The following is a 14,277-nucleotide window of genomic DNA, read 5'->3' on the forward strand; positions in this document are numbered from 1 at the left end:
GATGATGGGAAATTATTTAAAGTGAAGATTAACCACATAACCACTTAAGCCCCAGACCAATATGCTGCTAAATGCCCAAAGGCGTTTTTACAATACGGCACTGCGTCGCTTTAACAGACAATTGCGCGGTCGTGCGACGTGGCTCCCAAACAAAATTGGCGTCCTTTTTTCCCCACAAATAGAGCTTTCTTTTGGTGGTATTTGATCACCTCTGCGGTTTTTATGTTTTGCGCTATAAACAAAAATAGAGCGACAATTTTGAAAAAAATGCAATATTTTTTTCTTTTTGCTGTAATAAATATCCCCCAAAAACATATATAAAAACATTTTTTTTCCCTCAGTTTAGGCCGATACGTATTCTTCTACCTATTTTTGGTAAAAAAAACGCAATAAGCGTTTATCGCTTGGTTTGCGCAAAATTTATAGCGTTTACAAAATAGGGGATAGTTTTTTTGCATTTTTAATATTTTTTTTTATTTTTTACTACTATTGGCGGCGATCAGAGATTTTTTCCGTGACTGCGACATTATGGCGGACACTTCGGACAATTTTGACACATTTTTGGGACCATTGTCATTTTCACAGCAAAAAATGCATTTAAATTGCATTGTTTATTGTGGAAATGACAGTTGCAGTTTGGGAGTTAACCACAGGGGGCGCTGTAGGAGTTAGTGTTCACTTAGTGTGTGTTTACAACTGTAGGGGGGTGTGGCTGTAGGTCTGACGTCATCGATCGAGTCTCCCTATAAAAGGGATGACACGATCGATGCAGCAGCCACAGTGAAGCACGGGGAAGCCGTGTTTACATACGGCTCTCCCCGTTCTTCAGCTCCAGGGAGCGATCGCGACGGGGCGGCTAGAAACGAATAGCCGGGCCCTCGTCCCGGATCGCTCCCCGCGGGAATCCGACCGCCGCATGTTATGGGGGGGTCCCGATCGGACCCCCGACCCGCGGAAAGGCGGGGACGTACCTGTACGCCCATTTGCCTGTACGTGCCATTCTGTGGACGTACATTTACATGCGGCGGTCGGGAAGTGGTTAAAGGGCAACACCGATAAAAATACAAACGATCCAGTTATTTGGGTCGCTGTGTGCCTGCATAAATGTTCTCAGCCTGAGATAAAATCATGGTGGCATGCAGGGGATGATGGGAAATTATTTAAAGTGAAGATTAACCACTTAAGGCTGTTTTTCAGATTTGGCGTTTACAAGACTAAAACTGTTTTTTTGCTAGAAAATTACTTAAAACCCCCAAACATTATGGGCCGGACTCAGGTAGAAGTGCGGCGGCGTAACGTATCGTAGATAGGTTACACCGCCGCAAGTTTTCATCGCAAGTGCCTGATTCACAAAGCACTTGCGATGAAAACTACGCCGGCGGCCTCCAGCGTAAGCCCGCGTAATTTAAATGGGCGTGTGCCATTTAAATTAGGCGCGCTCCCGCGACCGGACCTACTGCGCATGCTCCGTTTCGTAACTCCCGCCGTGCTTTGCGCGAAGTGACGTCATTTTTTCGAAAAGGCGACGTGCGTAGCGTACTTCCGTATTCCCGGACGTGTTACGCAAACGACATTGATTTTTAAATTTTGGCGCGGGAACGACGGCCATACTTTATACAGCACATACGTGTGCTGTGTAAAGTTAAGGCACCCAAAACGACGACTAACTTTGCGACGGGAAACTAGACTAGCGGTGACGTAGCGAACGCTAAAAACCGTCGTGGATCGCGGTAACTCCTAATTTGCATACCCTACGCTGGTTTACGACGCGAACTCCCCCCAGCGGCGGCCGCGGTACTGCATCCTAAGATCCGACAGTGTAAAACAATTACAGCTGCCGGATCTTATGGATATCTATGCGTAACTGATTCTATGAATCAGCCGCATAGATACTCTGAGAGATACGACGGCGTATCTCCGCTGTGAATCAGGCCCAGAATATATATTTTTTCTAACACCCTAGAGAATAAAATGGTGGTCATTTCAATACTTTTTGTCACACCGTATTTGCGCAGCGGTCTTTTTTTGGAAAGAAAATCACTTTTTTGAATTAAAAAAATAAGACAACGGTACAATTAGCCCAATTTTTTTATATATTATGAAAGATAATGTTACGCCGAGTAAAATGATACCCAGCATGTCACGCTTCAAAATTGCGCCCGCTCGTGGAATGGCGTCAAACTTTCACCCTTAAAAATCTTCATAGGCGACGTTTAAAACATTCTATAGGTTGCATCTTTTGAGCTACAGAGGAGGTCTGGGGCTAGAATTATTGCTCTCGCTCCAACGATCGCAGTGATACCTCACATGTGTGGTTTGAACACCGTTTTCATATGCGGGCGCTACTCGCGTATGCGTTCGCTTTTTTTTAAGACTTTATAAGACATGTCACTCCCCCAACAATGATCTTCTCTTATTTGCTCCTGCTTGGTCTGGTAATTATACTATTTTGTTCAGCAAGTGCCCATAAATACCCGGTGATCCTGCTAGAAATCATGTGATCTGATGACTTCCTGTGTGGCTATCAGTTACATTGTTCCCGGCTCTCTTTGTAGACTATGGGCCCATTGTTCCACTTTATTATAGGTACCCTGGTATCCAAGAACTGGGACTTGTAGTTCCTCACTGGCTGAAAACAGTCTTAGGCTGCATTCACACCTGAACGTGGCGTATTTTACCGCAATTAGCCGCAACAAATTGCGGCGTTTTGTCCCGCGATTTGCCGCGACAAAATGCGGCGTTTTTTAAGCCTTACATACGCCGGAGGGGTGATTAACATTGTCGGCTATGCCGAACGCCGAAAGCCGCCTGAAAAAAAGGGTCCGGGACTTGTTTTGAGCTTCAGGCGTACAGCGTTTTGGCGTTCGGCGTGGAGATGTGAACCATCTCCATAGCCGACAATGTTAAATCACCGCTCCAGCGTATTTCAGGCTGCAATAGCGTCGCGCTACAGGCGACAAAACGCCTAGGTGTGAATGGAGCTTTAGCTAGATTCAGGATGGCGAGCGCATAGTTGCGACGGCGTAGCGTATGGCATTCACACTACGCCGCCGTAATTTAGCGAGGCAAGTACATGATTCACAAAGTACTTGCCTGCTAAGTTACGGCGGCGTAGCGTAAATCGGGCGTAAGGGCGGCTAATTCAAATTCGGCTGAGGGGGCGTGTTTTATGTTAATGGAGCTTGACCCGACGTGATTGACGTATTTTACGTCCGCCTACATATCCCAGTGTGCATTGCGGCTGAGTACGCCGCACGGTCCTATTGATTTTGACGTGGACGTAAAAACCCTATTCACGGAACGACTTACGCAAACGACGTAACATTTTCAAATTTCGACGCGGGAACGGCGGCCATACTTAACATTGACTATTCCAGCTATTTGATGGAATAACTTTAGGCCTGCTAATGCGTTACGTAAACGGCGTATCTGTACTGCGTCGGCCGGGCGTACGTTCGTGAATAGGCGTATCTAGTGATTTACTTATTCTACGCCGACCGCAATGGAAGCGCCACCTAGCGGCATGCCTAAAAATTACACTTTAGGATACGACGGTGTAAGACACTTACGCTGCTTGTATCTGAGCCTAATTTAAGCGTATCTGGTTACCGGAATACGCTTAAATTAGCGCCGACGCAAATTCTGACTTGGGCCGGCGTATCTACTGATACGCCAGCCTAAGTCTCTCTGAATCTGGCTATCTGTGTTTTCTTTGGGTGACATCTGGAGTCCAGATCGCTGTGTCGGCACATAGAGGAGGAGGAGGAGGGCGAGCCAGAGCAGGGATTGGATGACAGCGGTATTTATAGCCAATACTCGCTCCTCTAAATGTAGCTCTAAAAATAGGTTGCTGGGTATACAGTAAAATATAAACAAAATACTGTATACCTAGAGAAGGGTGTACACGGCTTAACCCCTTCCCACCCAGCCCTGGCCTCCCTTTAACCGCTTCAGCCCCGGAAGAATTTACCCCCCCCCCCACCTTCCCGACCAGAGCCCTTTTTACAATTCGGCACTGCGTCGCTTTAACTGACGATTGCGCGGTCGTGCGACGTGGCTCCCAAACAAAATTGGCATCCTTTTTTCCCCCAGAAATAGAGCTTTCTTTTGGTGGTATGATCACCTCTGCGGGGTTTTTTTTTGCGCTATAAACAAAAATAGAGCGACAATTTGGAAAAAAATCCAATATTTTTTACTTATTGTTATAATAAATATCCCCCAAAAAATATACACAGTGGCCCAGATTCAGGTAGATCCGCGCAATATTTGCGTGGGCAAAGGGCAAATATTTCGATTTGCCCGCGATTCACGGAGCAGTAGCTCCGTAAATTGCGCGGGCGCTATGCTAATTAGACCTGCGTAAGGGCGCCTAATGTAAATGATCCCGCCGGGGGCGGGAATCATTTAAATTAGGCGCGCTCCCGCGCCGAGCGAACAGCACATGCTCCGTCGGGAAACTTTCCCGACGTGCATTGCGGCAAATGACGTCGCAAGGACGTCATTTGCTTCTAAGTGAACGTGAATGGCGTCCAGCGCCATTCACGAATCACTTACGTAAACGACGTGAAATTTAAATTTCACGAGCGGGAAGGGCGGCTATACTTTAGCATTGGCTGTGCCTACTATGAGAAGGAGCAGCCTTACGCTAAAGTCGCCGTACGGAAACTCCGTACCTTGCGTGCGCAGGGCCCGCGCAACTTTTGTGAATCGGTGTTAGTATGCAATTTGCATACTATACACAGATCACAATGGCCGCGCCCCCTAGCGGCCAACGCAAGAATGCAGCCTGAGATATGAAGGCATAAGGAGGCTTATGTCTGTCATATCCTAGGCTGCAGTCCGCGTAGCGATGTTCCTGAATCAGGGGCATTCGCTATGCGGGAGCAAAACAGCTATTGCGCCGCGCAACCATAGCGCAATAGCTTCTTGAATCTGGGCCAGTATTTATCGGCGTATAACGTGCACTTTTTTCCCCTTAAAATCAGGAGGAAATCGTGGGGGCATGTTATACGCCGATCCCCGCTGTCTCTGAGCGCCACCGACAAAGACCGAGCCGAGCTGAGTGTACTGCGCACTCGGCTAGGCTCCGCCCGCAGCCACGGGAGAGGAGCCGAACACACCGGAAATCCGGCTCTGCACAGCTCGACCGAGGCGCCAAACGCAAACACAAAAAAAAATTCTATCGGAAATTCCGTTCGTCTGTAGGGAACTCTGACAGAGAAAAAAAAAACACGCATGCTCGGAATCAAGTCGACGCATGCTCGGAAGCATTGAACTTAAAGTTTACATATCTCATGCACTAGCCTGGAGACAGGCATTATTTTTTAATCCCCACCCCCACTCCTTTTCTGAAGTCATGTGGTTACTTTTCTGGATTTTGACTGGATGTTAGTGATCACAGCAGAATTCAGTGTAAGGAATACACAGGAGACAATGCATGTTGACAAGGGGAGTGTAGAGGTGGGCGGAGAGTCTACTGACATCACGACTCCACCCACCGAGCTCCAGACAACAGATCCACCCACAGAATCTGCAGTTTTCCAGTTCTTATAACAGACAGAGGGGAGACATGTGACAGGTAAGGATACATGCAGGAGGCATCTATATCCTTATAGATCAGCACTATGGGAGGAGTTTAGAAGGGATGAGAGGGCTTTACATCCACTTTAATTTTCTCGGCTCGTCGTAGCGTTTTACGTCACCGCGTTCTTGGTGGTCAAAATTCGGTGTGACCGTGTGTATGCAAGACAGCTTCAGCGGAATTCCTTCAGAAAAATCAGTCGGAGTTTATCCCGACGGAAATTCCAATCGTGTGTACGGGGCATAAGACATGGGCCCAGATCCACGAAGAACTTACGGCGGCGTATCTATTGATACGCCGCGTATCTTTGTTTTGTATCCACAAAACAAGATACGCCTGAATGTGGTCTAGATCCGACTGACGTACGTCTTAGTACGCCGTCGGATCTTAGGTGCATATTTACGCTGGCCGCTAGGTGGCGCTTCCATTGATTTCCGCGTAGAGTATGCAAAGTAGCTAGCTACGCAGATTCTCAGAACGTACGTCCGCCCAGGCGCATTTTTTTTTACGTCGTTTACGTAAGGCTTTTTTTCGGCGTAACGTTACCCCTGGGTCTATGAGGCGTACGCAATGTTAAGTGTGGACGTCGGGCCAGCGTCTAATTTTCCGTTGTTTGCGTAAAACATTCGCGAATAGGGCTTTGCGTAAATTACGTTTGCGTCGTCTAGGCATTGAGCGGGCGTAATTTAATTTTTAAAATTCGACGTGATAAAAGCGTCATTTACGTGGGGTCATGCTTAGTTTACATAAAACACGCCCCCCTGTTCCTCGTTTGATTTAGGCGCGCTTACGCCGGAAACATTTACGATACGCCGCCGTAACTTTAGAGGCAAGTGCTTTGTGAATACGGCACTTGCCTCTCAAAGTTGCGGCGGCGTAGCGTAACTACGATGCTAGATCCAACTGACGTACGCCGTCGGATCTTAGGTGCATATCTACGCTGGCCGCTAGGTGGCGATTCCGTTGATTTTCGCGTAGAGTATGCAAATTAGCTAGATACGCCGATCCACAAACGTACGTCCGCCCGGCGCATTTTTTTTTACGTAAGGCTTTTTTTGGCGTAACGTTACCCCTGTGTCTATGAGGCGTACGCAATGTTAAGTATGGACGTCGGGCCAGCGTCTAATTTTCCGTTGTTTGCGTAAAACATTCGCGAATAGGGCTTTGCGTAAATTACGTTTGCGTCGTCTAGGCATTGAGCGGGCGTAATTAAATTTGAAAATTCGACGTGATTCGCATGCGCCGTTCGAAAAAAGCGTCATTTACACGGGGTCATGCTTAGTTTACATAAAACACGCCGCCCCTGTTCCTCGTTTGATTTAGGCGCGCTTACGCCGGAAACATTTACGCTACGCCGCCGTAACTTTAGAGGCAAGTGCTTTGTGAATACGGCACTTGCCTCTCAAAGTTGCGGCGGCGTAGCGTAACTACGATACGCTGCGCCCGTTTAAAGTTACGCCGATCTACGCGGATCTGGCCCAAGCTGTATAAGTTCTGCACGTTGAATGGATGTAGGGAACGGTTTACGATCACTTCATTCAAATTTCAGAGTTGAAGTTTCGATCGCGTTCAACATAAAAAAAGAAAAACTCGGAGTCGCACATTTTATAAGTGGATTTTATTCTTTAAAATTCAGGCAGTGTCATAGTAGGAAACAACGATCCCAACCCCCGAATCCCTGTCCGGTGACCCCAGAAAAGACGGTCAGCCTGGTTTCTTCTACATCACAATGAGGGGGTCACGGCAAAGTCACATCACACATGTCACATGGGGGGGGGGGGAGGGGTTACATCCACACACACAATATATATCAATGAGGGGGATATAATAGGAGCCTCACCTAATCTACTCACCAATGCTAAAGAGAACCTGTCACAGCGAGGTGTATGCAGAGCCCACACAGTCTTCTATGATCATAAATGTGCAATGTGTCGGACGATGGACGGGACCCGGGGGGTCGGGGGTCACCTGAGGTGTGACAGCTTCTATTCTATCCAGTGCCTGACAGGGTAACGGGACAAAGCCCTGCAGTCAGGAGGAATGTAAACATCCACAGGGCTTCCGTATGGGGGAGCTGGAAGACAGCGTGTGAAATCAGCACCAGTTCAGGCAGCTGATAGGGGAGGAGTTATCAGACCTCAGGCAGCTGATAGGGGAGGAGTTATCAGACCTCAGGCAGCTGATAGGGGAGGAGTTATCAGACCTCAGGCAGCTGATGGGGGAGGAATTGTCAGACCTCAGGCAGCTGATAGGGGAGGAGTTATCAGACCTCAGGCAGCTGATGGGGGAGGAATTGTCAGACCTCAGGCAGCTGATAGGGGAGGAGTTATCAGACCTCAGGCAGCTGATGGGGGAGGAGTTGTCAGACCTCAGGCAGCTGATAGGGGAGGAGTTATCAGACCTCAGGCAGCTGATGGGGGAAGAATTATCAGACCTCAGGCAGCTGATGGGGGAGGAATTATCAGACCTCAGGCAGCTGATGGGGGAGGAATTGTCAGACCTCAGGCAGCTGATAGGGGAGGAGTTATCAGACCTCAGGCAGCTGATGGGGGAGGAGTTGTCAGACCTCAGGCAGCTGATAGGGGAGGAGTTATCAGACCTCAGGCAGCTGATGGGGGAAGAATTATCAGACCTCAGGCAGCTGATGGGGGAGGAATTATCAGACCTCAGGCAGCTGATGGGGGAGGAATTATCAGACCTCAGGCAGCTGATGGGGGAGGAATTATCAGACCTCAGGCAGCTGATGGGGGAGGAATTATCAGACCTCAGGCAGCTGATAGGGGAGGAATTATCAGACCTCAGGCAGCTGATGGGGGAAGAATTAATAGACCTCAGGCAGCTGATGGGGGAGGAATTATCAGACCTCAGGCAGCTGATAGAGGCGGAATTATCAGACCTCAGGCAGCTGATGGGGGAGGAATTATCAGACCTCAGGCAGCTGATGGGGGAGGAATTATCAGACCTCAGGCAGCTGATAGAGGCGGAATTATCAGACCTCAGGCAGCTGATAGGGGAGGAATTATCAGGCCTCAGGCAGCTGATGGGGGAAGAATTATCAGACCTCAGGCAGCTGATGGGGGAGGAATTATCAGACCTCAGGCAGCTGATAGAGGAGGAATTATCAGACCTCAGGAAGCTGATAGGGGAGGAATTATCAGACCTCGGGCAGCTGATGGGGGAGGAATTATCAGACATCAGGCAGCTGATGGGGGAAGAATTATCAGACCTCAGGCAGCTGATGGGGGAGGAATTATCAGACCTCAGGCAGCTGATAGGGGAGGAATTGTCAGACCTCAGGCAGCTGATAGGGGAGGAATTATCAGACCTCAGGCAGCTGATGGGGGAGGAATTATCAGACCTCAGGCAGCTGATGGGGGAGGAATTATCAGACCTCAGGCAGCTGATGGGGGAGGAATTATCAGACCTCAGGCAGCTGATGGGGGAGGAGTTATCAGACCTCAGGCAGCTGATGGGGGAGGAATTATCAGACCTCAGGCAGCTGATGGGGGAGGAATTATCAGACCTCAGGCAGCTGATGGGGGAGGAATTATCAGACCTCAGGCAGCTGATAGGAGAGGAATTATCAGACCTCAGGCAGCTGATGGGGGAGGAATTATCAGACCTCAGGCAGCTGATGGGGGAGGAATTATCAGACCTCAGGCAGCTGATGGGGGAGGAATTATCAGACCTCAGGGAGCTGATAGGGGAGGAATAATCAGACCTCGGGCAGCTGATGGGGGAGGAATTATGAGCCCTCCGGGGCCCCCACCTTTGACACTTCTCTCCAATAACTCTCCTCACACTAAGTCAGGCCAATAAGGGAGGGGGAGGGGATAAATAAGGACACTTGCAATATTACCCCCCAACTCCAGCGGACTCTGGTGTCCCCGACCCCCCACAAAGCCATAACAAGGGTGTCACTTTCTCCCAGCCGGACCCCCCAATCCCGTCCTCAGTCCGGAGAAGACATGAGAGTGACACCATCCTATGGCTTTGTGGAGGGGGAGGGGGGAGCCCGGATACAACTCAGCTTGGCAGTGACCACAGAAAGCCGATCTCTCAGATTCGGACCATAAATTCCCAGGCGTTTGAGGAACCAATTAAAATGGTTTATTTTTTTTACGGCTGTAATGCAATCCAGGAGGGTCAAATCACGAAGCTGCAGGAGTTATATAAAGTGACCGGTGCCGTTCCTCCCGCAGTCCTATCCAATGGTATCTGTGCATAGAGTCCTTTATTGATCCCTTGTGTCCAATATACTCCCCACTGCGCTCCTTCTTGTGTAAAGCCTGGAATATGGAGGAGAGACGCAGCAGCAACCAGATAACTGATGTCCACAGTAGATGTTGCCACCACACGCGACCGCGTCACGTAGATTTACGTCGGCAGAATGGCACGGGCAGGCAAAGCAACGTATACATACGTTGCTAAAAACCTGCCCCCTAGCGGGCGCGCACACGCCTGCAGCAGTCTCCGTGCACGTGGGACCCACGGACTCGACGTCAGCCAGTGTCCCGCAAATCGAGTCACAGAACAGCAGAACGCCTTTGTAAACAAGGCATCTCCCTGTTCTGCCTAGCGACGTGTCACTGATCTTCTGCTTCCTCTCATCGGGATCAGCGACGTGTCACACTAAGCCATGCCCCTAACAGTTAGAATCACTCCCTAGGACACACTTAACCACTTAAGACCCGAACCTTTAGGCAGGTAAAGGAGCCGGGCAGTTTTTGCGATTCGGCACTGCGTCGCTTTAACTGACAATTGCGCGGTCGTGCGACGTGGCTCCCAAACAAAATTGGCGTCCTTTTTTTCCCACAAATAGAGCTTTCTTTTGGTGGTATTTGATCACCTCTGTCGTTTTTATTTTTTGCGCTATAAATAAAAATAGAGCGACAATTTTGAAAAAGATTCAATATTTTTTTACTTTTTGCAATAATAAATATCCCCCAAAAATATATATACATTTTTTTTCCCCTCAGTTTAGGCCGATACGTATTCTTCTACCTATTTTTAGTAAGAAAAAATCTCCATATGCGTTTATTGTTTGGTTTGCGCAAAATTTATAGCGTTTACAAAATAGGGGATAGTTTTATTATTTTTATTTATTTTTTACTACTAATGGCGGCGATTTTTTTCGTGACTGCGACATTATGGCGGACACTTTGGACAATTTTGACACATTTTTGGGACCATTGTCATTTTCACAGCAAAAAATGCATTTAAATTGCATTGTTTATTGTGAAAATGACAGTTGCAGTTTGGGAGTTAACCACAGGGGGCGCTGTAGGAGTTAGGCTTCACCTAGTGTGTGTTTACAACTGTAGGGGGGTGTGGCTGTAGGTCTGACGTCATCGATCGAGTCTCCCTATAAAAGGGATCACTCGATCGATGCGCCGCCATAGTGAAGCACGGGGAAGCCGAGTTTACATACGGCTCTCCCCGTTCTTCAGCTCCGGGGAGCGATCGCGAGGGGGCGGCTAGAAACGAATAGCCGCGCCCTCGTCCCGGACCGCTCCTGAAGCCACGGGAACCGCGCATGTACCGGGGGGGGTCCCGATCGGACCCCCGACCCACGTCTAGGCAGGGACGTACATGTACGCCAATGTGCCTGTCCGTGCCATTCTGCCGACGTATATGTACATGCGGCGGTCCGGAAGTGGTTAAATTGGGGATATTTATTATAGCAAAAAATACAAAATATTGTTTTGTTTTTCAAAATTGTCGCTCTATTTTTGTTTATAGCGCAAAAAATAAAAAAAATGCAGAGGTGATCAAATACCACCAAAAGAAAGCTCTATTTGTGGGGAAAAAGGACGTCAATTTTGTTTGGGAGCCACGTCGCACGACCGCGTAATTGTCAGTTAAAGCGAAAGCCAGTGCCGAATCGCAAAAAGTGGCGCCCGGTCATTTGGCAGCCATTTCTTCCCGGGGGGTGAAGTGGTTTCCGCAGTATATGTTGCCATCACACCACAATAAATGCAAATTTTTTTCCTGCAAAAAAATATGTGCATTTATTATTTTCGAAGGGTGAACCTAGCCTTTAATTCTTTTTTTTTCTTTTCTGAAATTATAATTTTTTCATAAATACATGTATTTATTTATGAAAAAAATTATAATTTCAGTAAAAATAAAAAAGAAAGCTCTAGGTCGGCCCATGTACAGACAACTCAGGTGCAGATCTAGATTCTTTCTCATCAACATTCAAAGCTCACACAGTGGTCATTAAGTGTTGAACGATGTGCAATCGTCTCGATCAGGAAAAGTAGGGATGATGTCATTGTATCCAGGCAGAGAGATACACAGACGCTGCAGATCTGACCTCTCTGAAAGCAAAGAGCGTGATAACAAAGAGTTTGTAGCAATACATATAGCCGGATTCAGGTAGAGCAGCGCTTCTTTGTACCGGCGTAGTGCAGGTCATTTACGCTACGCCGCCGCAAGTTAGAGAGGCAAGTGCTGTATTCACAAAGCACTTGCGTCCTAAGTTATGGCGGCGTAGCGCAAATGTCCCGGCGTAAGCGCGCCTAATTCAAATTGGGAAAAGGTGGGCGTGTTTTATGTTAATAAGGCATGACCCCACGTAATTGACGTTTTGATCGTACGGCGCATGCGCCATCCGTGGACGTATCCCAGAGCGCATGCGACGGATAGAATGCCTAAGATACGTCGAACACTGCCTACGACGTGAACGTAACTTACACACAGCCCCATTCGCGTACGACTTACACAGACGACGTAAAAAGATACGCTTGTTCCGACGTCCATACTTTGCATGGGCTGCGCCACCTAGAGAGCAGCTTTATCTTTACGCCGGCGTATGTCTTACGTAAATGGTGTAACTAATTGCGACGGACGTACGTACGTACGTACGTACGTACGTACGTGAATCGGCGTATCTTGCTCATTTGCATATTTGACGCGGAAAACAACGGAAGCGCCACCTAGCGGCCAGCTTAAATATGCACCCTAAGATACGACGGCGTAGGAGACTTACGCCGCTCGTATCTTAGCCTAATTTAAGCGCATCTGGTTTCCAGAATACGCTTAAATATACGACGGCGCAGATTCATAGTTACGACGGCGTATCTACTGATACGCCGGTGCAACTCTACGTGAATCTGGCTATAAGACTTACAATAGACTCGGGGTACAGGTATTGTTAGATTGGATAGCAAGAGCAACGGCAGAGGGTCACTTTAACTCCGTTTGTTTACTTCTCATGCCGCGTACACATGTTCATTTTTCGGCATGTAAAATAAAACTAATTGGCATGACATGCGAGTGTGACAGACTCTCAATGGAGCTCGTTCTCACACATCCAGGGCAGCCGCAGTCCGCATTCCAAAGGGGTCCTGTGCGTGCTTGGCTCCGGGTCAGGTCCAAATTTAGGCAAAAACTCTGATTCGCACCTGAACCAGAGTACAGGAACGCACTGGACCCCGGGCTAGGAACCACGCCCGCACGTATGGGAAGCACGCCCGCACGTATGGGAAGCACGCCCGCACGTATGGGAACCACGCTCGCACGTATGGGAACCACGCTCGCACGTATGGGAACCACGCCCGCACGTATGGGAAGCACGCCCGCACGTATGGGAAGCACGCCCGCACGTATGGGAACCACGCCCGCACGTATGGGAACCACGCCCGCACGTATGGGAACCACGCTCGCACGTATGGGAAGCACGCCCGCACGTATGGGAACCACGCTCGCACGTATGGGAAGCACGCCCGCACGTATGGGAACCACGCTCGCACGTATGGGAACCACGCTCGCACGTATGGGAAGCACTCCTGCACGTATGGGAACCACGCCCGCACGTATGGGAACCACGCCCGCACGTATGGGAACCACGCCCGCACGTATGGGAAGCACGCCCGCACGTATGGGAACCACGCTCGCACGTATGGGAAGCACTCCTGCACGTATGGGAAGCACGCCTGCACGTATGGGAACCACGCCCGCACGTATGGGAAGCATGCCCGCACGTTTGGGAAGCACGACCGCACATATGGGAAGCACCGCCGCACATATGAGAACCACGTCCGCACATATGGGAAGCACGGCCGCACATATGGGAACCACGTCCGCACATATGGGAAGCACGCCCACACATATGAGAACCACGTCCGCACGTATGGGAACCACTCCTGCACGTATGGGAAGCACGCCCGCACGTATGGGAAGCACGCCCGCACGTATGGGAAGCACGCCCGCACGTTTGGGAAGCACGACCGCACATATGGGAAGCACGACCGCACATATGGGAAGCACGACCGCACATATGGGAAGCACCGCCGCACATATGAGAACCACGTCCGCACATATGGGAACCACGTCCGCACATATGGGAAGCACGCCCGCACATATGAGAACCACGTCCGCACATATGGGAAGCACGCCCGCACATATGAGAACCACACCTGCACATATGGGAAGTACGCCCGCACATATGGGAACCATGTCTGCACATATGGGAGCCACGCTCGTACATATGGGAAGCACGTCCGCACATATGGGAAGCACGTCCGCACATATGGGAAGCACGCCCGCACATATGAGAACCACGTCCGCACATATGGGAAGCACGCCCGCACATATGAGAACCACACCTGCACATATGGGAAGCACGCCCGCACATATGGGAACCATGTCTGCACATATGGGAGCCACGCTCGCACATATGGGAAGCACGT

At 49.4% G+C, this 14,277-nt stretch overlaps 1 protein-coding gene across 1 annotated transcript; it reads right to left on the reverse strand.

Annotated features, from left to right (window-relative positions):
* Nucleotides 1-7,184: 7,184 nt before the first annotated feature.
* LOC120943099 lies at nucleotides 7,185-9,382 on the reverse strand. The gene is made up of 2 exons (XM_040356213.1): nucleotides 8,643-9,382; nucleotides 7,185-8,378 (listed from the first exon to the last, which is right to left on the reverse strand). The coding sequence occupies exons 1-2, from the start codon at nucleotides 8,774-8,776 to the stop codon at nucleotides 7,676-7,678; spliced, it is 837 nt and encodes a 278-aa protein (XP_040212147.1). The 5' UTR covers nucleotides 8,777-9,382; the 3' UTR covers nucleotides 7,185-7,675.
* Nucleotides 9,383-14,277: the final 4,895 nt, after the last annotated feature.

The sequence above is a fragment of the Rana temporaria genome, chromosome 6 (assembly GCF_905171775.1).
Source record: "Rana temporaria chromosome 6, aRanTem1.1, whole genome shotgun sequence".
In the NCBI taxonomy this organism is placed as follows: Eukaryota; Metazoa; Chordata; class Amphibia; order Anura; family Ranidae; genus Rana; species Rana temporaria.